Source organism: Taeniopygia guttata, chromosome 8, assembly GCF_048771995.1.
Source record: "Taeniopygia guttata chromosome 8, bTaeGut7.mat, whole genome shotgun sequence".
In the NCBI taxonomy this organism is placed as follows: Eukaryota; Metazoa; Chordata; class Aves; order Passeriformes; family Estrildidae; genus Taeniopygia; species Taeniopygia guttata.
In genome coordinates, this window is record NC_133033.1 from 10,130,752 (window position 1) to 10,156,636 (window position 25,885).

Consider the following 25,885-nt stretch of genomic DNA (forward strand, 5'->3'; position numbering starts at 1 on the left):
GCTTCTATTTTTCTTTCTATTTTTCTCTTTTCCTATCTGCAAATGTCTCTCCAGCCACACTGGGGGGGAAAGGGATCATCAGGTGTCTAATCAAGAGACACTGCATGCTGGGACCTGTAATACCTGCAAACAGTCCCCACTGCATGGAGAGCGGCCGCTGGCCATAGGCTGCACTTCTCCCCCTCTAGCCACAAGCAGGTATTGTACATGTTAAGTGAACCCTTCTTTCAGCTGCTAAGACACTTGAGTTCAAGAGTGAGGGATGTGTGTTTATTCGCCTTTCAGCAGAGATGCTCCAGATTTTCACACAGCATGCAACCTATAAAGGGGGGATGAACAGTCCCAGATGCATTTTGGACTTGCCACCGTGAGCAGTAAATTAAGAGGAAATGAAGCTTAAAAGAAAGACAGGGCAGCCCTGAACAATGCATGTGCCGTGGTCACTAACACACTTAGAAGTACCTCTCCTGGCAAGGCTGAGATTTGCCTTCCTAATACTGTGCTGCCTCTCTTGATGGTTAAAAAGGCCCAAACAAGAGAGAAACAAAGGCTCTTTTAAAAGATTTTTCTACTGGGAGGAAAAAAAAAAAAAAGAAACTGTGCATCTTGTTCTGGCTTTTACCCTCTCTTTTTTTTTTAACACATAAAATATTTTAAAAACCATTCACATACTGTTATTCAAGAAACTGGCTGTATTACTAGGGGAAAAAATAGCCCATCTCGAGAACAAAGGCTAGCTCTGTGTGTCTCTTTCTCTCTCGCGTGCCCCCTTTACTCACCTACTCCGAGTTCCATCAGCATCTGCTCCAGGGCTTTAATCTTCTTCTGTCCCACCGAGCTTGGCAGTTTCATCTGGAACACAAAGGTAACAGAGCCACACAGCTCAGAGATAGCCCTCACTCACAGCCGTCTAGTTCAAAAGGCAAGAGAGCTTTTCTTTTTATAGTGCAGGGGGAACAAAAAAAAGAAAGGGAGAGAAAGGAAAATCAAGTGGTAAGAGAGGGAGACAGGGGCTGAAAGTTTTCAGACTAGGTCTGAGGGCAGGTATTGAAAAGCCCGGTCGTGAGGGCTTTTATTTTCTCTCTCGTGTGTGTGCAAGACACGCTGTTTTACAGTTTCCATGTGTCACTGAATTAACAACAAAAGTTCTTCTTGGCTTCAAACCCTCTCCCGCAGTGCCCAGCCCATCAAAGGACTCATTTACACAGCGGCTAATGTGCAATGCTGCCCTACTTTATTCGCTTTAGCCGGCCTGATTAGACTCATGCGCTAACAGACTCACTTCTCCTTTTACCTGCTGAGCCCCAGACCTGTGGGATTCATTTACAGAGCAGGCTTTGTAACAAAGGGGAGAGACAGAGAGAGCACAGTTACTTGACTGGCGGAAGTGTGCACACACATTTACATCGGAGCTAAGGGGCTAGGTGAGAGAGGAAGCATCAGATGTGAGCTATGAAAGGGAATTGGAGCTGGCCAGGAGAGGAAGAATGCACACACTTAGCAGGGTCCTTCCTCTGCATTCATTTGGGCTCTAGCAGGAGTGCTAGCTGCTCAGACCAAGCATTTATTAGATTACCAGCAGCACAAACGCAGCTGGCACAATATGGCAGGGAGAACAGGTTCCCAAGCCCTGCGGACATATTCAAGAAAAAACTGAAAGCACTTGGCTATGCTAGAAGACGCACCAGGAAAGAAATGGTTCTCAATACTGCATTGTCAAACACCCCTCTGCACAGGCACAGGCTGCCCTTCCATAGCCAGCCCTGGAAAGGTGACCTCAGGCCTCAACATGGGGATCCCAATCACCAACCCAAGTTGCCTGGCAGGCGACTGAGAGCCAGATAGCAAGAACATCCTGCAGCTGTCCTGCACACACCACTCACTGACCAGGGGCCCAAACCTCAGCCACGAGTCCACCAGCCACAAGTCTGCAACATGGCTGGCAATGACCTGAAGGAAGAAACATTATTCACTCCACCTTAAAACAGGCCTCTGAGGAGAGCTAGTGGGAGTGCCTCTGGTCATTTTACTTCCACAGGCTGAAGTTGCCCGAAGCAGGCAGCCCAACATCAGTCTCCCAGATTAGACCCACCACTTCCAGTGTTCGCTGCCCCAACACAAAAATGCCAAGAGGCTCCACCTGGAACTTCCTAATTCCTCTGAATGCAGGAGCACTGCATGCACAGACACATCCCCAGATGCACAGTTAGCACAGGTAAGGACTGTAGGATGCCTCTGCCTTTCTTTTTTTTTCCCAAAGGTGTTTAGCTTAGTACTGGGGTTTCTGCACAGCAGTCAATTTTATACTTCTTTTCTACTTGTAAAGAAACGAATTCTTTTCAGTTCACCACAAAATTATTGTTTTAGCAGAAGAAATGCTGACAAAGTTAACATGTATCTGGATTCCAGTCAAGTCTTTAGCCCAGAATCTGAACTTGAGCAGAAATTCACTAAAAAAGGTCTTCTGAGGAGCTCTGCTGCACAGACTACTTGCACAGGCGCTGCTGAAAAAGGAGAGCGCAGAGCCCTAAGATAAGGCAGCCCAGAGCACTGGGACAGGAGATGTTCTGTTTATTCCATGGGTGCCATGCTGCAGCTAGCAGCAGGATGCCATGGAAGGAAAAGTCACTTTGCACAGCTTAGCAGAAGACTGAGTAGTCAGTCTAGAACATCAGGAAGTTATCCCTGGAAGCAAGAGGATTCAGCCCAAAGAGCTGTTCTGTGCCATGGGGAATCATACAGAACGTTTAAATGGGTGTCATACCCAGCTCTGCCCCAGCTTGGGATGTATGGGCTGACCTAGTCAGAAGGTACTTTCCTTAATTTGGGGACACAATGAGCCCAGCATCTCCCCACTGAAGAGCTTGTGGACACACAATAGTCGTGTGACTGCCACAGCCCTGAGAGTGTCTTCACTCCTGCCCCAATACCAGACATCGGAGCCTTTTTAGCCAAAGGCAGGATTCCCTTCTGTTAATTTCCCTTCTGGCAAAAGAATGCTGGGCACCAAGCCAGCTTCAGGAACAAAGGACAAGAAAAGTTCATCCTTGGCTAGGCTAGGTAGACAGACAGGAGGTCTTGGTTTGTTGGTCAGAGGAAGAGCACAAGCTTTCCTCCTGGGAGGCCTTCACTAGCTCAAGCAACTACTGGCAACACAAACAACCCGGCAAAGCCTTCAACTGTGATGTTGTGCACATCTGGATTACATCCCACAGGAGTCTGGTCACCCTTGAAGATTAGAGGATGGGCCAGGGAGAGGTAGGACAAATCAACTTCAAAGAAAGGAACACCTAAGATGCTGAGGAACAGTGGGACTGAGTTTAGTTTAAAACCACATCAATTAAGCTTCCTTTTAATTCAGGCAGGAGGATCTGGCCAGCAAACAGGAAGGCTTCATTGGTTTCTCAAAGTAAGAGTATATTTTAATTTTACCATCATTAAGAAAATGTTATGATTTATGTGGCTGCTGTTGGACTAATATCTTTAGAATTTAGCTGGCTAAGCCAATTCATCTCTAAGACTGATGAAGGCTGATTGCTCTCTATGCAAAATGTATTAAAACTAAATGAGCAGTCTATTACTCAAACGCTGCTGATAATCTGTTAGCCAAGGTCCGTTAGCTGGGCTGCCTTGTTGCAAGAGAGAAGTCTTCATGCTCTGTACAGCTCTGATAAGACCAAGCTAACTTCAGGAAGCCCTTCTTTGTTTTGGCCTTTCAAGCAGGTACCCACAGAAGCAGCATAGTGCTGGAAGTGGTGCTCACTTGCCCCTCATTCCCAAAGAATGAAGCAATGTGCAGAGGCCACAGATCCCAGCCAGCAGCCCAGAGAAGAGCTCTCTGGCTTATGATGTCTGCACTGGGATATGTGGTTTCTGTGGGCCATATCTCTGCATTAATGAAAACACCCCTTCAAGCAACCTTACTGCTGACACCACAGCTCCTGGGATGTTCTTGGTGTTGTCATGGATGGAGGCCTCCACAGGGGCTGAGGAAAATTATGTTCCTCAGAGAACTCCAGTGAGCAACCACAGCTTCCGAGGTGAATGGCATTTGCCCTTTTCTTTTCTTCCTCATAGTAGACTATTATTGTTATTTATTATCTTTAAAGTCCCCATATAATAATAATACCTGGGAAACAGATTGCTCCCGTCAGAAAACTGATTAGCTGGGATTTTTGAGGTTACTATATTTTGGATGCTCTTCTCCTTTGACAGCCTCTCCCTACAGCCCTCTTTGCAGCACCAGTCTGTGCTTATAATTATACCAACATCACTTTTGATTTAAGGACTGTAATCCTTTGTCCTTGCTATAAACAACCTGCATTAAACACATGAACTGCATGTACCAAGAGAAAAATAAAGAGCTACAGAAAATTGTGAGTCAACACCACGAAGCCACAGTACCAGAGCCTGTCTGTGCAGAAAGAAGCCTGGGATACACAGGCTCTGCTGGAATGCACTTGGTCTGGGAGGCATGGAATACAGGGCACTGACCTGCCCTGCTCTGCCCTGAAGGAGGAGGACATTCCAGAGCTGGGTCATGCAGTTTAAAAAGATCAGAAGAGAGCACCCACCACACCTTCACAGCAAGGGCTGGGACTGGGGTGGACTCTCTGCAGTTCAATTTCTGTACAGGATCTCACCATGGAGTACCCTTGAGGTTTTGCATGATACAGGGTTTTTATTTAATGTTCGAGGCATTCCGCCAACAAAACCTTGTTAATTCACACTAATGACTAAGAGACCTACTGCAAATTAATTGCTAATTGGCAAAATTCATTAAATTAACAAACAGGATAAGAAATAACTGAAGATATAGCCTCCCCAAACAGTCTTGGTTCATTTATTTTTGTGTGCCATTCAGTTTTCATGATTTATGCTAATACTTTTAAGCATAGTTGTAAATGTATTTGAATCTATTTTTGTAGAGTAATGAAGTCTAAATAATATCAGAGCTTGCAACACAATCCTGTTATGTTTCACAGCATCACCACCTGGCAGGTAGAGGCTGTCATGGGGATCTGCAGAAACTACAGGTTCAGTCAGGGCCCTTGAGTGATTGCATTTGTGTGGTCATCTTAAATGGCCTGCTCTCAATCCATCACTTTCTTCATAAATGCTCCTTTTCTCATGCTCCCAACTTCCCACTACTACTCAGAAAATCTTCTTTTGTGCTGAAACCTTTTGTTTGCTCTACCATCAAAATACGAGGTTTTTAAAATTAATTAGTGGTTACTTAAATATTGTACCCTCCCTGATGCTGCACTTCATCTTAATTCAATTTTAAGGTAGGCTTTTTCTTAAAATCAGCCTTCCCCCACTCTAAACAATATAACTGCCCTAAAAACATTAACTGTAAAATCTCCACACATCTAACCTGTGCCTATACAGCCTGTATGGCTGTACCTGTGGTTTTATGCACCAGCACCGGTATTGTTCATCATTATAATACAGCTCACTGACATTGAAAACCACCTTCTCTATGGATTTCAGCAGCAAGAAAACTTTCTCATTAGGCACTTCTTCATGGATATCTTTAGAGTACTGAATGGTATAGTGGATTTCCAGGAAGGAGTGCTAAAGTTTCAGATGAATAATGTTTTTTGCATTTTCTGCCTGAAGGTCAAACATTCCTGAGTTCCATGGATCTACTCTGCAGGAGCAGAGAGCCTCCACTCCTGTACAGTTTTAAGACTCAAGGAAGGAAAGAACCATACTAAATACTTTAGTCTTAGAGCTCTGGAATTTGAAAAGACTCAGCTAAAAAACTCAGTTTTAGATATGAACTTGCACATTTCTGAAATTCTGAAGTGCTTCACTGCATGGAACTGAATTGCTGCAGAAGAAAGAACTGCACAGGACATTTTTAGTGGGGGGTATTTTATGCTAAAAGCACATTACCAGAATGACACTACAGTAGTTTGCTTTAAGCAGATCTGCAGATTCCCAGATAGTCCTACCCCTGCCTCTCACTACAGGCAGGAAGAGCAAGCTAATACCTGCAGAAAATGGAAATGGCTGCAGCCTCTAAGCCGCATCTGACAGAAACAAATCAAGAGCACAGCAGCGTGTGCTGTGATTGCAGAGAGGACCCTAACACTGGCCACAGGAGGGGGAATTCCAAGGACACTCTACCATAGTACAAGAACATAATGTCAACTTCCAGATCAGACACAGCAAAGTGTAGCAACACATGCATCTAGTCTTGAATTGACGTTGCTTTTCTCTTAAATAATTTAACTGAATCTCCACTTACACAAATACAAAAAACCACGGTGACTAATTACAGCCCAATCATTATATTGGTTACACTAATGAAAGAAAAAAGTGATATATATGGAGCTCTGCACATGTTACACACAATAAAACTGGCTGATGAATGACATTCCAGACTGTGTCATTACGGGCACACAAAGGTACTAAAAGCTTCTCAAATCCAGGACTGACAAAGGTCCCTGAGGCCTCATACTCCATGGACACTGTTTGGTACTGGATGATTCGACAGAAGCAGCAAAATGGAATGTCCTTTCCAGAACTGCAATTTATTTTAAAGATCCCATTCCTGCACCCAGAGTGATCCCACTCCTGTACCCAAGAGTGCTCTCCTTATACCCGAGAACCTACTAAGGCTTTGGTCCAGATGCTCTCCCACATCAATGACCTCCAGAAAAAAAAGGTGATGGATGGATTTTCTTTCAGCAATTTAACATGAAGTGCCTTTTGGTTTAGCTAAAAACAAGAATGAAGGAAAAGATGTGTTGGATTCACCTTCTCTAGTTCATTCAAGATTTTGTATCCTTTGCAGTTCTCTTTAGAAATAAATACACTGATATTTTCATCTTATTTCATTCTCTACAGACAGGAGTTTGATTAGGAAATGCACCAGCACTCTCTTGGCCCTAATTAAAGGGCATATAGTACAACAAATAGATGGCAATGCCACAACATGAATTCGATCCAGCCAGCATCATTTCTTCATAAGTTTTATTCACAGAAATGAGAGAACTACTTCCCTTCTACACCTGTCAGACTCCCTGTGGAAATTACTCCCAGCCACTCTCTTGAAGAGCACAAAACATACAACTTCACTAATGAAAAATTGCTAGCAGAAGCAACAAGCACATCTCAGCTAACTAATCCATGGGATGTTCAGACCTGGAAACATAAACTTTCCCCACCTAATAAGGGTGTGCTGATCTCCATGAGATTGATGTCAGAACGCCTTGGAGTGCAATCAATACAAAGCAAATAAATAATTAATTGCTTCAAGTAATTAAATTTATCAAATCCAAATAAGAATAACTGGTATTTTATGGAACAGCTTCCAAAAGCTGAATCTCTAAAGGGACAGTATTGATCACAGGAGGACAGACAGATGTGTCACATGTTCACTGCCAATGAAGTCTGGGTTTGCATTAATGACAGAGAAGGAATAGAGCCAGTAGCCTCCAATGCAGGGTAAACAGCCAGCGTGCCTGGCCATGTAATTACTGGTCAGATCAAATACAGAGAATAAACATGTCTAAATACACACAAACAACCACATCTTCCTCAAGAAATATCATTCACCTCGGACTTGGAGGAAGCATTTAGTTTGCACTCCAAGAAAAAAAACAGAAGAACTCACACACATGCTTCCCCACACAACCACAGTAAATTCTTATTCATTAATCAGTGCTAAAAAGGTGCTTAGAAGGCTTCTAAACATTTAAATCTGATGAATGTGAATATTTGAATCAATGGGTACTAAAGTTCTACTTGTAATTTTCCTTCCTTTACTTTCTTCTTAATTTGTTCAATTGGCAAACAGTCTACAAGATCCCAGTTAAGCAGATGAAGTCAGGCTGCTGGCTGGAAGCCTTTTCTAAGGGGAGGAGGCCAATGAATGACTAAGCTGGAGCATCCCTCAGTCCTTTCTGCAGACTGAGAATTCTACAAACATCTTCTCATCACAAGGTTTTGTTTTGTTTCCAGATAAGACACCACTCAAATCAATTCTCTTCCAGTTCCTTTGCTTCCAAGCCCATGACAAGTGAGCAAGGACACAGACACACACCTCAATATGTAGGAGTGGGTGCAAACATCCACCCTTTTCCATGCATCATCTTCTTTCTTAAAAGCACTGCTAAAACAATTCAACAGCATTACCAAAACTGAAAGTTAAAATCCACAGACATGGCTGAGAGAGAACTTAAAATACACTGCAGAGATGTTAAGTATACCAAAGTCAACAGCTCTGAACACAACAAAGTCAAAAACAAAGGTTAAATTTAAAAGAAAGCTGAACATACATGGTACAGAAACACTGTGGTGAAATCAGAACAAACTCAGTTCTGCCCTACTGAAGCAACATCATGCCCAGATCACAAATACGCGATTACTGCTTGTTTGTCTGGATCCTGGAAAAGATCCAAGTCCAAGCTCCCATTTTCCTTTCCTTCAGGCAGATCCACAGCAAAGCATTCCTTCCTCAGAGCTCCCTGCTTTCCCTTTAGTCTTTTCTTCACCTTTCCCTGTTCAAATTCCCTACGCATCTCTCTTTTCCTCAGGCTCTATGGCTGGCTGACCTCCCAGCTGAGCAGAGCTGGTATAACAGGAAGTTTTCCAGAAGCAATGCTTAGGATTAATAATACTCTTCTGATGTTATTTTCCTAACACTGTTTTACTAACATCAAATGCAAAGGTCTAAAATTCTTTTCAAGAAACTCTTAGAAGGCTCACCCTTTTCCAAACATCTGCTACTGCCTCCTGTTCTCAGTGGCATCATGGCAATACACTGCCTTGAATTAAGAGGAAGCTTTTCATAATGCCAGGCTTCCCACTGCCTTAGAGAAACTTGCAGTCCGTGCTGTCAGGAGGCAGAGGGAAATCCCATGCAGAGCAAGGGCACAGGGGCTGTGGCCTTCTTTGCCTGTGGCCACAGTCCCTTGGAGAACAATGGGAGACTGAGGCCAGTCTGAGAGAAGCCAGCTTGTGGGAGTCACTGCAGAAGATTACTCTTCAGCGTCTGCTGAAGGAGAAACTTTCGGTTATGAAGAATAATGGCTGTAAGTGACCATTAATCCTCACAGAGGGGAAAAAAAAAAAAAAACAGTCTTCAAATTCAGCCTGTCCATAAGATTGTGTAAGCTGTAATGACAGGGGGAATTTGAAGAGCCATGGCTATTGTCATAAAAACTACTGGGAACAAATTAAGTTGAATACGGATTCCTAACTTTTTCTTCAAGGACTCATTTCTATAAATTAATTTTAACTCAGATTTCAGACTAATTGTAAATCCTCAGGGGAAAAAAATCTCTAATCAAAGAGTAAGTGCTATTATCCTGGGGATGATATGGTACATTTTTCACACATGACAGAGGTTGAGCCCTGATCTCACTGCAAAATCCAACTTCATCTAACCACGAAGGCATAAAGCACAGTAGCAAAGTATGAAATTAAGGAGGACAACAGAAGCCTTTAGGTGAGGGACTCTTTAGGTCTTCAGGCAAAAGAACTTACTGCAGGACAGCACAAGCTTTTAGAAATCATTTTTCAATGTGCTAAGGGCAAAACATCTTATGCTGGATGTTGCCAGAGTATGAATTTCCAGCATTTCATTCCAATTCCTCACTTAGTCCTAGTAAGCCTCCACCCTGTTCAATTCCACGTCACTGGAGATCAGAGGGTTTGCCATATAAATCCCACAAGTAAAATAATTTGGATTAGCATGGACTGTCAACTCCATAACACTTGGCACTTCAGCATCTTTTGCCAGTTTAAAAGGCCTGGACTGACCTCATGTAATTAATTCTCCCCATCATGCACCTGTGAAGCAAGTGAATCTAATAATTGCTCTTGTTTTAAAAACAGAGAAGGCCTGGATAAGGAAGCCAGGTGACTGGCTAAAAGCCACAAATGAATTTGTTTTTCTGGGTTAGAGGCAGGTTTCACATTTCCAAACAGCAAAGTGTAGTTTTTTCACCTAGATCAGTGATAAACCATCTTTTTAATTCACAAACCACTGGTAATTCTACGAACAGCATTTATCTCCTTAAAAATTTCAAGAACAACATAGAAAATTGCTCTAGGTCACTCCAGGAGCTTGGATACTGCAAGCTAAAAGTTGCTAAATCAGACTGCCATGCCTCAACACTGCATCTTGTGAGCATTAAAGGGAACAGATAAAAGCATGTAGCACCCATTTTCATGAAGGTTGGGATTTGAATTGCCTGTTTGGCATACAAAAAGGCTGCTGGCTTTGCCAGGTGGTTCCATCACTGATACATTATTGCTCAACTTCTCTTCCAGAGAGGGTAAAAAAATTAGAAAAGATCAACCATCAGTTATTAGTTTTAAAAATCCAAATCAATCTCCATAAATTACTCTATTTATCTTAGCGCTGGAGAACACATCTGCCACATCTCAATAAATCTCAACACCTGCACTGCAATCTTGCTTGTCTCTGGACTGTGATTTCCTCAAGGCTGTAGCCCCTAACTCAAAACATGTATCCTGCAGGTGGTGGCACTGGTACACTAAAGGGGCCCCTCAGCAGTGACCCTGTTGAGGCATCCCACCTTTAACACACACACGCACCAGTACACCAAAGCAGCATTATCCCAAACACGTTTCTATTAACAGCCAGCAAGATCTGAAGCCAGTTTGATATCAAAAGAACATTCCCTAAAAAGTCTTTTAAATTTACTATGCCAAGCGAGGATGCCAGGCAAGGAATGTACTTATCCAACTTAGCTATAATAAAGCTATTTTAATTTTTTTTTTTTTTGGGCTTGGAAAAAAGCAGAAAGTACTTGTATGGGCACACAGGATTTTGCTATCAAACCTTCTCTGAAAACATTCAGTTGACCAAGCAGGTTTAAGTTACTTGATATCCCAAAACCTGTGGCTAAGAAGCAGGTGTCAAGTCCTGCTGATATAAGAGAGCAATACAAAAACAAGAAAGTTCTTTACTCAGGAGAATCTCTGCAACCAGGCTGAACACAGGGGGTTTTCCAAAAAATATCTTCTAAGATAATGTAAATAGAAAGGCTAAAAATTCTATGTGTTTATGTGTTTCTGTTTTTTTTTTCAAGACACACCCTGAACATCCAGTTCTTAATCACCTTAACTAGATGATTTTTAAGGTCCTTTCCAGCCCACACCACTCCAACAGAACCTCTCAGCCAGAAACACACATGCTCCAAGGGGCCCATTAGATCTGGCTGTGAGCTCCTTTTGGGCTAGACAGCTTCATTTGGTTCTGTTACAGGTGTCTAACAGCAGAGCAGGCACACTAGTGACAAACAGCAGCAACTTCAGGTGCCTCTGCAAGGCAATGAGTTGGCTTCCACAGAGCCAGCATTCCAGGTTTCTGAGTCTCCACATTCATGGAATTCCTTTCTTATTTTAGACGCAAGAACTTGACTTTCTTTAGCTATAAAAGGATGAGGAGAGAGCCAGGCAAAGTGAAAGACATTAACAGAGGTCCCATGGGAACAGGACAAGAGCCTACCCTCTGGCTCCGCAGCGTGACACCTGCAGATTTGAAGTCAGGAAACTTGATGCCAGCAGTCTCAGGAACAGCCTGAAAGAGATTGAAACAGGATGTGTTGATGGAGGAAACACAAGAAACACAACATTACATATAGAGACTATCTGAAGGGGAAACACCATTTCCTATGATAGAGAACCACCTGCCATGGCCACATGTCAGAGCTGAGGCAAGAGGAAAATCCCTGGTAACAGGATTCAGTGGGAAAATCCCAAGCAATTCATTGAGAAAAATACTCCAGTTCAAGGCATCTTTGGAAAGCTCAAACATTTTTGGTCAGTTGGTTTAAATGCACTGCTCTGCACAGTGCATCTTACATCCATCCACACAGAAACCCTGACCCTGCATGGGATTTATACATATTTTCACAGTATCATCCTTATCCAACTTTGACCCATTTCACTGATCAAAACAGCCCAGGACTTCCCTAAATCTTGCCTTTTGACTGTAAACTCTCGAAGGAATGAGCTGAGAAACCTCTGATCTGTATAGACGTGAGGCCACTAATGAGGATGCAAGGACTGCCCCCTCCCAGGGAGGCCTGCTGCTCATACATGTTTTGTCATTTGTCCACTCATTAGACAGTTTTCTTTCTTACTTCTTATTTTAAGCACAGCATTAAAATGCAGCAAACTTCCATGTTTCTGCTGCTACCAGTGGAGCATATAGTTGCATTTCAATGAAATGGAAAAAAATAAATACAATCCCTTAAAAATCTATGCTGATGAGCACAGCGAAAGGTGAACCGACTTTTAAAGTAATAAACCAGGCTATCTGTGCACTGAATGGGTCAGCAATACTTATGATTCAAGCTGAGAATAGCCACAACCTCTGCAAAACACATGCACAAATGCATTTTCCAAAACTAAGCCACCTCAAATCTCCCCATTTCTTTGGAGACAGCATTTGCCTTGCTGCTCTCACATTTCTCTGCAGAGAGGCTCTTGCTCTTTCTTTGTTCCAGACAAGGCTGAGACAGCCAGGGTTGCCCCAAGATCATAAGAGATGCTGAAGGACAGTGACTCAATTTCTCAAGTTCCCTACCAATAACTCTCATATCTCTATCATCTCTAGGTCTTGGTCTTCAGGTGGCATCCTGCAAACCACTCTGCATGGCCAGGCATTAAGATTATTTCAGTTATCTGTTGTCTGTCCAATAAACAGAGGATCCAGGAAAAGGTTCCTAAACATGACCATGAAGGAAAAAGTATTCTCTAACTACCAACAGGGCTAATGAACTTGTAGAGATCACTTTGATCTTTGGTAGATATAGCCCCCCTGCTCGCCTTATTAGGGACAAACAAGGCTGCAACCAAAAACCAATCCTCTCTGCTTCTTTTGAATGAAGGCTGGTTTTCAAACTCCCTGAACTCTGCCCCTCAGCCTGTTGCTGAACACCCTGATACAAGCAGTGTGGGGAAATCAGCATCACTACCTCAGCCAAGCCAACTCTGACTCGCATTCAGCAATAAGCAATTAAATGGGTTCTTTTGCCTCATGTGCCTGTACAGCCTGTACATGCTGTAAACGCTTCAACCTCAATTGACTCTTTGCTAAATGATTTTCCTTTGTTGAAATGATGCTGATGCAGCTCCCGATTCAAATTCTTAGTTAAAATGCAATTTTTTTCTTAACATTTCCTGGCTATAGTTGGTAATTGACTCCTAATGGACTCTGTCATGGTTGAAATGATGCTAGTGCAACAACAGAAAGTGCTTCTCTGCCCACCCTGGTGTGCCTATGTACTACATGCCTGCAGACAGACCCCAGCCAACATTTAGGGGTGAACTCCCTTGCCTTGGCAGCCTCAGCATCTTTCCAGTCCCATTCTCTAGCCCTCTTTTTTTCATTCCCACCAGTGACAAACTGCTTTCTTTATAGGGATATATACCAGCCATGGCTGAGATTTCCCTTTAGGGAATTCCAATGCACAAGGTGCCCAGTGATATTATACTCATCACACAGCAGGGACACACATGGGACACGGCACACCAAAAGAGTGTTTAGAGGAAGTGGTGGCCATTAGGCACACTTCAAGCAATAGCTGTCTAGAATTCACTGCTTCGCCCCTCCCGGTAATCTTTTGGAGAAAAATTACTCAAGTGCTCTCTGTTCACAAGGTAGAGGGACAGGAATTCCCAGCAACTCACTGGAAACATCTGACTTTTTTTAACAGCCCTTTCCTATTGAAGGTTCTGAATTTAGATCAGTCCATGCTGTCCTCCTCTTTCCAGAAAGGGAAACTGAGGTAGCACCAAATGTGGACTGCAAGCTGTGTTCTGGGCTCCTCAGACTGCAGCTCAGCTCATGGAGACATAGCAGTAGCTCCCAGAATACAAGAGTCCCACAGCAGGGCTGCTCTGATCACTGCTGAGGATCAGGAGACGGGCATGTACTGAGCTTGGGGAGATGCTGCCGAGATCCAGGAGCTAGGGAGGAAAGAAAAACTTGAACTAGAAAAATAAGGCAGGTGAAAGACAGTGGGTTTGTGGGCCAACCCTACACAGCAGTAACAGAATACACTTGGAAGAAGCAGGGAGACAGATGCTTCTCCTTGCCATGATGCATTAACAGTTGGCATTATTTCATCCTTTTTCTCAGGCAGAGAAAGAGAAACAGGACTTGAACCAGCATTTTTCAAATGGGGGAGCAACCAAGAGCACACCAGGGGACTCTGACAATGGCTGCCTTACACCAATCTGCCTTCCAAAGATGTAACCAAAAAACAACTCCCAGAAGGCAGCCAGCAGTGACTCCCTCCACCCAAAAAGGGCCTGATCCCCATAGGACTGCAGCAGAAAACATGTTACCCAGACAGAGCATAAATAGGGTAAAGGGGGAAAAAAAGAGAAACAAATGTTTACAGGCTTCTCTGTCTCCTTCTTCTGTGGCAGCTTCTTCTTGGGAGCCTTGCGCTCAGCACGCCTCTGTTCAGTGGTGGTGTCAGCAGCTGTGATGAGCTTCTGTAGGTCTTGGGTTCTCTTTTCTCTCTCTTTCTTCCTGGTTTCAATTTTACGGAGCTCCTGGATGAGGTATTCTTCTTCTGCCACCTGCAGACCAGAGCACGTCAGGGCAGTCAAAGAGCAGAGGAGGCCTGGCAAGGCAAGGGGGCCATCTACCGATAGCAGCTCTGCCCTGGGCCAGCCTGGGAATGCTTTTATGCTCCTGCCTAACTTCTTGGATTTTCAGAGCATGTTACACTCTATAACCCTACCCTACAACCACGGCAATGCCACTCTACAATCTGGTAGGTAGTGTATCAAAACATTTATGATTCACCCTTCAACAATCCATAATTTAGTAATCCCATCTTCCAGAGACCAAAAGCATAGACAGAAGGGTTGAAAAGCCCAAATATGCTATAGTTGCAAATACAATGTTCTGAAAAGAAAAAAACTCCCCTTACATATGAACTTGTCCTTGGAGGGAACTAACTGAAAATAATGCTCTCCCCCAGCCTATGGAGAACACACCTTCTCAATCTCTGAACTGTAGGATCATTACATGGCTTCAACACAGAGAAGAAATAAGCATGTAGATTTAGTCTTTGATGCTTTCTGGAAATATTTTTGCTCTCAAATAAATAATTCTCTCTCCATGAGACTCTGGTACTCATAACAACATTGCTTCCATCAGAGGACTCAGTGACAGTCAGTGTCACTGAGAAGATCCTGGCAGTTACCAGAGACCATTACTCTGCTCACATAGGCCTTTCTCCTGGATAGTCAGATTTCTCAATCATTGTCCTTTTAAACTCCTTAAAGGGACATTAACAAAAAACAAAAGCTGTACTCAAGTGGTTTTTTTTCTTGTCCAGCCCTTCTTTACCTTTCCCATGCTCTGGCCTGCATCATACACCTTCTGATTCAACTTATCAATCCTCTGGAGAAGTGATGCTCTCTTCCCCAAGTTACCTGCTCTGGTGTCCTATTGTAAAGCCTTTCCAGCTGTTCCTTCCTTCGTCTCTCATGGCCAGCATCAAACACTGGGATTTTTAGGTCTGTGCCCGGAGCTGCACGAATGTTTGCCAGCTTGGCACAAATGTGGTAATACCGTTCCTTCAGATCCTCCACTGACCTTTTCTGTGGAAGACATCACAGAATGACAACATTATGGAAGAACTAAGCAAACCCTTGTGCAGTAGCCACCCATGGACCACAAGGATGTCACATACAGTACAAGAGACAGTGCTGGAGGAAGGCCTAGCAGGGACCCTCGCAGGTGCCGGGGGAATGACAGGGAAGGAGGAGTTTCTCAGTGAGCTTCATGAATTAACTGCCATGAGTTCACAGCTACTGCTTTAAAAATAGCCACCAAAAGATCCAACAGTGCTGAGGGTTTAGACACAATACAGCAGTGGAGCATCCCGAGCAGTGAAGATAAAAGGATGCAAAGAGAGTTGAGAGGAGAAAGCCTGCAAGCAGGAAACTGCAATAAATGCGCAGGTCTCCGAGTTGCTCCAGACAATGGTCATTCAAGCCACAGCCAAAGTATCAGCTACATCAATTCACTGCCCATGACTTCATGAAGTCTGAGCTGTGGTCCATTAACCCAAGCACAAAAGATGTTTGGGCTGCTCAGCTGGGCATCCTCTTGTTATTTTACTTCGGTCTTCATGTGAGCATTTCAGAGGATAACAAGGAGCTGTTCTGTAGATGTCACATCATTCCCTATTTACCAGGAGGTATGGAACCAGTATAGTAGATCATCAATCATGACACCAGGGTTGCAATTTCAGACCACTGATGTTCCCTGTTTCACAGCAGAGATGATGGAAACCTGTACTATGACAAACCACAAGTCAGGAGCAGCACCAGGGAGAAGTCCCAGACCCCAGGGTTCACTGGCAGATCCTCTCCAAGGGCCTAGACTGAAATCCAGAACACCTAGCCTGCTCAAACAAACTCCCCAGCTGCCTTATCTTCAAGGAACAACAAGCTGTTTTCCTGGCAGGTGCAAACCTAACTTTCTAATAAAACACAACAGGGAATGAGAACAAGTCACAGTGGATTTAATTACAAACAAAGGAAACAGCAATGCCTTGTGCTGGAAATTCAATACTCCTTGCTGCCAATAATTCATTATTTTCCCCTAATTAAGTTGATATAAAGGGTAATTTGGTCTTTCAAGTGCAGAAAACCCTGCACATGCCATAGCAGCAGGTTGCTAGCAGCAGCTTGGCCCCCAGGACTCACCTTGAACTGCTGGTGATCGTAGCGGTCATGAATGACTACAAAGCGCAGATCAAAGCGCCGAGCCAGGTCAAAGAGATGGTCTGTCTCAGCTTTGGTCCACGCATCGTCGTGGAGATACATCTGGTACTCCTGCTCGGAGTAGACAGGAACCTGCACTGTCTGTGGAGAGAAGAGAAAACCATGGTAGCTCTCCTGCAGCACTGCCCTCCTCACTGCCAAGATACCTGAGCCAAGAGCATGAGCACAGCGCTGACAGGAGGGGGCTGCCAGGACCCTGAGCAATGAGTCCTGATAGGAAACATGATGAGCACGGAGAGGACTTGATATGAAGCAATGTGTGATTCCAAGGGCGTAATGTGACATTCAGGGAAGCCTACCAGGAGCTACTGCCTAGGAGGCTGAAACCTATTTCAGATGGTTTACACAGGCAGAGGTCAGCAACCCACATCCTGTCTATGGGTTTCAAATCTTCAGGCAATCCTGACAGTGAAACCGAGATTCAGCCAGCCTCCCTGCATTCCTCCCATACAGCAAAACCAATACCTTGGCACAAAGTGCTCTGACAGTTGACTCTTTACTTGGACTGGGACATGCTCACTTCTACAGGAAGAACAGGAAAGGCAAGGAGCAGCAATCCCCAGCCTTTAGCACACCTTCTGCTTTGATACCCAGACTATTTATTTCATGTTTGGTGCAGACAGCATCATGAAGATCTGAAAGACAGTGTACTGTACAACTGAAGGCCATAAACTTGGCAAATAACTTTGTTCCTCCCTTCCCTGTAGATCTTTTCCCCAGCAGAATGACAGAGCCAAATGACAGTCCAACTCTCACAGTGTCCCAGGTGCCTAAAGGACCAAGCCCACAGTACTGTCCCCAGCCTGGGACTGCTCTGCAAGGGCTCTATCCAGAACACACGTGTCACACGAGTACTAAAGAAACAACAAAAATACTTACTATATTAGGGGAGATCCTAACTAGCATGTGGTAAAGCAAGTGTAAACAAGCCTGTGCTTTCTTCCCTTATTCCCCCTCACTCCCTTCCTCCTGCAGCAAAACTTTGCTCAGCCTGAGGAGATCCTGCCTCCAGAAGAAAACAGTGTGCATGCAAGCAGATGTGCTTCAACACCTCTGTGGTTTTGTGTCCTGTCACCAGGAAAGTCATCCTCATGAATTCCATACAGCTCAGAGGAGCATTTCTGAGCCTTCAAACAGCACCTGCTTTAGGTCTACTACCTTTCCTCTATCACTTAGACACAGAAACTCAACGCTGAAGCAGATCTCTTGGGAATGCACTGAACCTCAACATTCAAGTACCACTTTCACCAGGAGCAAAGCCATCTTACCAAACACTGTAAGAATGTCTCATGCACATCATGAAACAAAATTTCTAGAGGAGCACACACACATGAGAAGAGCCAGCAGGGCCCTCTGCAGTGAATGGAATGGAAGGTGACAGATGCCTCATCAGACAAGAGACTGTGACAAGAGCAAAGACACTTCCAAAACACTTCCTCAGCCCCATTCATGGCTGCTCAGGTGAGAACCCCTGAAAGAAATCAGAAGGTGGGAACATATGGAAAGCTTGAGCTAACCATGGGTTGACTATACATTCAAATGCAACATAACCATGAAAAGGCAAATATGATCCCCAGAGAAGGATTTCCAGCAGAAATTGGCAGTGTTTCAACTGCACAACAAGAATACTGGCAGGAATACCAACTACAACACTTCTGATCCCTGGGCAGGAAAGATGCACTGAAATGGAAACAAGTACAGAGAAGAACACGAGTAATGGGGTGGTGAGCCTGCCTTCCTACAGCAGACTGGAAGAGAACACAGCCTAGCAAAGGAAGTCTGAAGAAGTATCTGACTGCAGGCTTCAAGTATGCTAGATTAAATGAAAGGAATACTCATGGGAAGAAAAGAACAACTGAAATAAGAACAAAGAAATTGACTTGCAAAGAAATGCCAATTTAACACGGAAAATTTAACCTGGAAATGAAATGAAGCAAAGACAGTGTAGAAGAGCTTCCCAAGGAAGCACAGGAGCAGGATAAGCCAAGTGCTTTTCAAAAGGAACTTGATCAGTTTATGAAAGGGACTGGATTGTGGGAGGGCCTGGAAGAGCCAAGAGGAGGATTCAATGGCCCAGAAAACCTCTCTCAGTCCAACATTTCACACTATAAACTCACAAAATTACGAGTATTAAATTAGCTGAAACTGCTCAGGATCCTGGAGCCACAAGACAGCTCTGTGAAAACATCAGCAAAATGCCTAATAGAGGTAAAAATTCAAACTAAACAGTAAAAACTACGAGGGAAATAGAGAAAAACAGCCCACATAAATCCACCATGCTCTCATAAGTGAAACACTCACTTCTAGTCCACACATTTCAAAAGAAAGGATATTTGAGAACAAGAGAGTGAACGGGAGGGCATGTCACATTACAGAGAACACAGTACACAGCAAGGACAATTTACTACATCATGTAACACAAGATCTCAGAGGGACTAAACCTCAGGGCAGCAGTTTGAAATGAGCAGAGGAAGGCACCTTTGCACACCATACAAAATTACTCTGAAGAAGTCATTAGCATGGGTTACTCATGAAGCAGCTTTCTGCCCTGAATGTACCTAGCAAGAATTATTAAACACAAATTTCAAATTAAGAAATCCTTAAGACAAAGATGACCACAAAGTAGGAAAATAAGTATTTGCTCAATTCTCATAGTCCTTTGCGAAGCCTTTAATGATGGTAGCCAAAAAAAACAGTATTGGCTGAGAGAGGGCTTTGCTCTAACACCAGCAAATCTGCTTTTATACTCCTATTTCACACCCTGAAATAAAGTTCAGTGTACATGGTGAAACCCAAGTCCATAGTTTGGATCTCACAACAAAGAGGAGGGAATTGTATTTGAGACAGGAAGCACAGAGAAAAGGGAAAGCAACCGAGCAGTGACAACCCAGGAGCTTGGTTAAAGAGCTTGAGTGATTAACAGGGCAGACTACACAGGAAAACAGGGAATGCCAAGGGGAGGGAAAGATTCAGGCAGAGGTATCAAGTATGTGAGAAGAAACCCAGGAAAGAGCCTGAAAAAGTAAGTAAATTTCCTCTGATAAAGCAAATATCTGCAAAACTTTTTATCAGTGCCTTCAACTTTCTCAACTACAGCACCACAAGGATAACAACTTGCTCCTGATAGTATATAATTGTGCATTTGCAGATGGCAGAGGTCTGTACCACTAATCTAAAGGTTACAGCCTTGCTGAAGGCTCTTCTGTCTGTCAGTTCACAGTACCTGATAAAGTTAAGGCAACGAGAATCATGTAATTAAAACACCCAGATGTGATGTGTGGCCCCCTCTGATAAACTCAGTTGAACTCAGCCAAAACCAGTTCCAGCAGTAGAGTCTTAGAGACAATTAGCCTCACAAAGTTTCACTCAGACAGCTAGGTAGGTGCCTCGACTAAGTGAGTCATACTTCAGACTTCCACCCCAGACATCAGAGAAGAGATACCACAGGAGGCTCTTACCAATGTCCCAGCTACAGCAAAAGCATCAGTCAGAGCCTGAGCCTTCTAACATATAAGGTCAACCAACCACTTAACTCTGCAGGAAGCCAAGCTTTGTTAGAGCTGATGCTCTGTGGGTTACAAACTTAAAATATTGTATACGGTTACACACAAGCAGAGCTTTTGTGGAATCACGTTAGCACACGGTTTGCTCACTCTTTCATATTTGCATCATGAAGGGAGTTAAATTACATTATGGAAGCACCCTAACTCCGCTCCTTCCTAACTTTGGAGGTCCTGACTTTGAAGTATAAATCTTGATGTAGTTTTCTTTGTGCATACACATAAAAGGCACAGCCACTCAAAGCAGATACATCTGGGACAAAAGACAGCGGGAGATTACAACAACACATTGTGACAATTTAATGTAAGATGCAAAGAACAGGGGACTGCACCACACTGATACCAGGAGAGCAATTTCAGAGGGAACGCAAAGTAATTCAGCATCTGTGCTGGAATCTGGCCAAGAGGCTGCTAGCCACCTTTTTGGCCAGGCAGCTCAAGCCATTTTTTTCATAATGAGCAAAATAGCAAGATTTCTGACTTTTATGTCACACTCAGAATAGAATACCTTTTACTACCCTGAGCCTGTAATCAGGGGGAGGGTGTTGGTCAGGAACAGAGGAAGGTATCATGAGTTCTCCTCACCAAATCCATGACTGCACACCTGAAACACTGGGGTCTCTACCAAGCTCTGACCACATACAAAGCCTGCTTTGCCTGAATGATTTGGAGACATCAGTCCATGGTCACATGGCTGCAGGTCACACTGCAATTCAAAATGCAATTACCAAATCTAACTCAGCCTTCATGTGTTGAAAGAATCAACTTCCTGTCTGGACAGCCAAGAAACTGACTGAAGGGTATTTTCCAGCTGCTGTTTATATGCTTTTGTTTGAAAGTGCTCCCACTTACTTTATTAAATCTGGCAAAAGGGTAATCCTTCCCTTCCTCTGCTGCCCTCCTCCAGTGGTAGAACATTGCTCCATCTTTCCTCGCTGGGTTGGTGAAAGGCATCCACTTCCAAGGCCGGACTTTCTTGGAGCCCAGTTTTGCTTTGACTGTTCGATAACCCTGAGTCGTATCACTTGGCAGCAGCGGAGGTGCATCCCTGTGGTGGAGGAAAGTGCTGGTGATGAGACGCAAGGAGCAGTCCAAGACAAACCCAAAGAGATTTCAGGCTCAGAACTCTTTTTGCAGATATAAAAGCAGGTGCTATTCCCAGCTGAGATCAAGAAAGAATTAGATACAAAGGCTAAGAGCACTGGTTTGTCGGCATTAGACAATTTTGCCTGTATCTAATTCATTTCCTGTATCAAGCAAACCCCTCAAATTTAGAAGAGAGAAAACAGACACTGTTCATGACTAAGAAAAGGGCACAAGCATGGGCTGAGCACAAAGGGGAATCAATCTGGGAAGCGAGACTGCCCCTGGTTTCAATAGGATGTTGCCCTGCCAGAAAAGGCTCAGGCCACCCCACAACCTGCCCAGATGACCATGTGCTCTTACTTTTTGTCAGAATAGAGAAGTGCATAAACTTCTCGGTGCATTCCTTCTGGCCTCTTAAACGTCAATGTCTCCGAAGATTTCTTGGATTTTTTCTGAAACAAAAAAATTGCACTTTAGATTCAGGGGTAGAAATTCCTGAGGGAACATTAAAATTGTATAACCCGATGCCCTGTGATGGTTTTTACTTTTATCTGGTTTTAGACACCTTGAATTTCTCCAAGAAAGTGCGTATTCCTGCTGGAAGACACTGACAGACAAAATGTACCCACTTTCAGTGATAGGGCTCACCAGTACCCACATTTGCTCCTGCTGATAACACTTGAATTCCAAGCTGAACATCTGGCTGTAGATTGCAGGGACTGGTGCACTAATTTTTTTCTTACTAAGCAAGCGCTGTCCTCCCTCAGAGATACTAACGCATTTAACAACATGATTCTCTACCTTTTCAAGTAACAAATGTCTTCCTAGATTTTTATAGTTTTTGTCCCTTTGCTCTGCAGCAGCTTCAGTTTTTACCATCTGTAATTCCACCCTTGCAGTACCCCCTTGGCAAAACCCACAGTGTCACCTACCAAAGTTTTCTGGTCCCAGCTGTGCTCTCCCATTTACACAGCAAACAATTTTTGACAGTTTCTTCATAAGAGGAATTCAGTGTACACAACTCAACCTGGCCCCTAAACCCTTGACAGAACTGATGGTTTCTAAGACACAGTCCAACTCATACCCATATACAAGTTTATCAGTAATCAACTGTATCAGGTGATCAGCTTTGGATTCAGGTAGGCACAGTAACAGCCACACTAAGAACTTACACTTTATTTAAGAGGGAAAAGTTTACTGAGCATTTATTCTAACTGTACCATATTTGTAACTACCACCCCAGACACTACTATTATGTACCTGCTTACTAGATCACTACCAAATTTTACATCAGAATATTTTTCAGTAGTAAAATTAACATTGCATCATAAATTGTGCTAAATCCATACAGTCACCTTTATCAAGCAAATTCAAGATTCCACTGAAAAAATAAGTCCCTATCATCTTGGAGTACAACTACTTTCCATAAAACTTCATGACAGACACGCATTATATCAGCACCTTTTCATCCTCAATCAAGCAACTTTCTCCTAGTGTGCCCATCACTTTGCCCAGCAGCAATGTAAGGCCAACCAAGGCAGTGACCCGGTCACCACACACCCTGTATGAACACAGGCTTCTGGAATTCCCCCAAAGTTCCCAGATTTATTAAAAGTTAATATCAGCAGGCCAGAGATCAGCTCAGCCAGCTCTTTTAGGAGTTGAGAACAAATTACTTGGTCATGCTGATTTAAATGTTTTTATGCCTAGTAATTTTTATTTTAACATTCTCAGTCACTAATGGACTGGAAAGTACTTCATGGTTCTCTTCTGATTTCAAGACATCAATCTGTTTCTTTTCTAATTGAGAACAGATCTATTTCCTGAGTGGGAGCTGCACTGTTATTAGCAACTTTGCACTCTCCATGTGATAACAGCTTACACCTTTGGTTTGGCTTCATTTCTGTACTTTGTAGAAATTCAGAATGTTTGGTTCAAGTGGCTTCGTGCACACCTCCCAAAACCTTTCCCTGCACCTTCCCTTCCTCTCTCTTCCCACTACAGTAAACTTGAGGAGAAAACCATCTTGGTCCCTGCTCCAAAGAGACAGCCAGTACTCCTTTGGCTCTCTGCTGCCTAGCACACACACACACCTCAATCAAAGAACTCACAATCCAAACACTCAGTGGAAACACTGCAGGCTGAATCCAGCCATCAAGCTGCTCACCAGACACTGTTCACCAACACAGTCCATACCCAGCAATTCCAACATTTCAGCCTGCAAATGACTGAAACTCACTGGTTTTCCATTACATCAATTATACTGTGTGCCTTAGCAAGGCACTGAAACCACAGTGCTTCTCCTCACAGACAAACATTTCAGTGGAGGCAAACAATGACAGCCAGAGGTGCTTTTAGGGATGGGGTAGTTGTGTATGTTTAGTTTTGTTTTGATTTTTTCCCCAAATATGCAGGCTTTACTTCAAAACAGACCATCTCTGTACCAGAGAGCTCCCTGGGCTCATTTCAAAGCACCTCCACATCTCATAACTACTCCTAAGCTGACCTTAGGAGTACCTTGCAAAACATGGGACACCCGTGACTTTGCCCAAATTTAAAACACAGAAGACAACAAGATACTGTAGCACATTACCACATAGAATGCAGCACATCACGTCACACATCCTTAACAGAGCTTACTAACTTGCCACATTCCCCCAGGCAATGCATCCCAGTTGTCCCAAACCCCAGCCACACACCTTCCCCACACAGGTGGGAAGACTTCTGTCATTCAGTCGAGTCAGACAATATTTTCTTTCTTTTAAAACAAGACTGTGTTATATTATTTCCATTTGCTTTGGGGCTAGATACTTCACAAAATGAGAGTTTTAGAGACAGCTGGGAATGTCCTAGGGCCTGGCCCAGCTCAGCAGGACACGGCTTACACAGCTCCAGCTTAAATCCCACACCAGATGCCATGGCACAGGTAACTAAGAAGGTACACGCTTAATTCCATCTTTTCTTCCAACACTGACCCCAAACACCACATGCAAGCTCAGTGAGTGCCCAGAAATCACGCCGCAGCCCCTTGGGGCACTGCAGTTCACCTTATCCGAGTTGATGATGTCCTTTTTGTTGATGGTGCCCGTGTTCTCTGACTCCACGCCTCCCAGCTCCAGGATGTCCCGTACATCTGCCCCCGTCGCCATGTCTCCGCCTGCCCTCTGCCCTTCTCTGCGCCGTCCTGTCCGTCCCCTCCAGCTCTGGGAGGGTGGGAAACCGGGGGTCGGGGGTTAACTCCCGCGGGGGTGTCCCGGACTCATGCAGACACGCGTGGGTGCGCGTGTATACACGTACCCGCACGTATATCTGCGCACACACACGCGTACACACGCACACGCACACTCGCACACTTATATCTACATGGACACACACCCCCCTCGGCCGCCTCCCATCCCCCCGCCAGGCCCAACAACGGGGCCTTGCACCCGGCGGGTCCCGGGGGTTCCGCACGCCGCGCCCGCGGCCCGCGGCCCCGCGGGGGGATCCCGGGAGGGCTGCGGGAGGGTGTGCGAGGCACAGCGCTCCCCGCACGACCGCGGCCGCCGCGCTGCGAGCGGCCCCGCGCACCCACCGGCGCCGGCTCCGCGGCCACCGGGACGTGCGGCAAACACGGCGGCCCGGCCAGCGCCGCTTCCGCTCCCGCCAACAGGCGCCCGGAAGTGCCCGGAGCGCTTTGGGGGAAGCACCAGGCGGCGGTGATGGTTACGGGTTCGAATCCCGCTGCTGGCGGCAGCCGTGGCCGCCCGGCCCGAGGCGGCCGGCGCCGCTCTCCCCGCGGCCCCGTGGCAGCGCCCGGCCGCAGCCGGGCCCCGGCACGCCTGGCCCCGCTCAGGGCGCACGGCCCGCTGCGGGCGCAGCTCGCTCCCGCGCCAGCAGGTGGCAGCACCGCCGCGCCCGGCGGCGGCTCCGAGCCCGGCCCGTGTGGGGGAGGCGGCCCCGGCTGCCCTCACCCCTTCCCGCGGGGCTCTGGGATGGGTCCCCGCTCTCCCTGCTCCCGGGGCTGAGCATGGTTTCCTGCAGAGATCATCAGGAGTTTTGCCGTCTCCTTTCGGCTTTGCCCTGTCCTGTTCTCCACACAGCCGAGCCGGGGCCAGCGCAGTGCCCCGCACGCCTCATGGCACGCTCGGGCTGCTCGGCCCAGCTGCTTCGTGTGCCACAGCTTCATGTGCCACAGCTTCGTGTGCCACAGATTCGTGTGCCACAGATTCGTGTGCCACGGCCCCGTGTGCCACAGCCCCGTGTGCCACAGCCCCGTGTGCCACAGCTTCGTGTGCCACAGCCTTGCGTGCCACAGCTTCGTGTGCCACAGCCTCGTGTGCCACAGCCCCGTGTGCTACAGCCCCGTGTGCCACAGCCCCGTGTGCCACAGCTTCGTGTGCCACAGCCCCGTGTGCCACAGCCTTGTGTGCCACGGCTTCGTGTGCCACAGC

At 45.2% G+C, this 25,885-nt stretch overlaps 1 protein-coding gene across 2 annotated transcripts in view; it reads right to left on the reverse strand.

The window, feature by feature from the left end:
- Positions 1 to 25,148, reverse strand: part of DMAP1 (DNA methyltransferase 1 associated protein 1) — a 29,937-nt gene extending 4,789 nt beyond the window's left edge. The window contains exons 1-9 of one of the 2 annotated variants that reach the window (XM_030278894.4): positions 25,027 to 25,148; positions 24,500 to 24,655; positions 21,813 to 21,904; positions 21,219 to 21,414; positions 16,729 to 16,887; positions 15,448 to 15,615; positions 14,398 to 14,583; positions 11,495 to 11,566; positions 780 to 852 (exon numbers count right to left, since the gene is read on the reverse strand). In XM_030278894.4, the coding sequence (XP_030134754.1) occupies positions 780 to 852; positions 11,495 to 11,566; positions 14,398 to 14,583; positions 15,448 to 15,615; positions 16,729 to 16,887; positions 21,219 to 21,414; positions 21,813 to 21,904; positions 24,500 to 24,601 (1,048 nt within the window). In that variant the 5' untranslated portion in view covers positions 24,602 to 24,655; positions 25,027 to 25,148. The other variant, XM_072933031.1, reaches the window with a different exon arrangement.
- Positions 25,149 to 25,885: the final 737 nt, after the last annotated feature.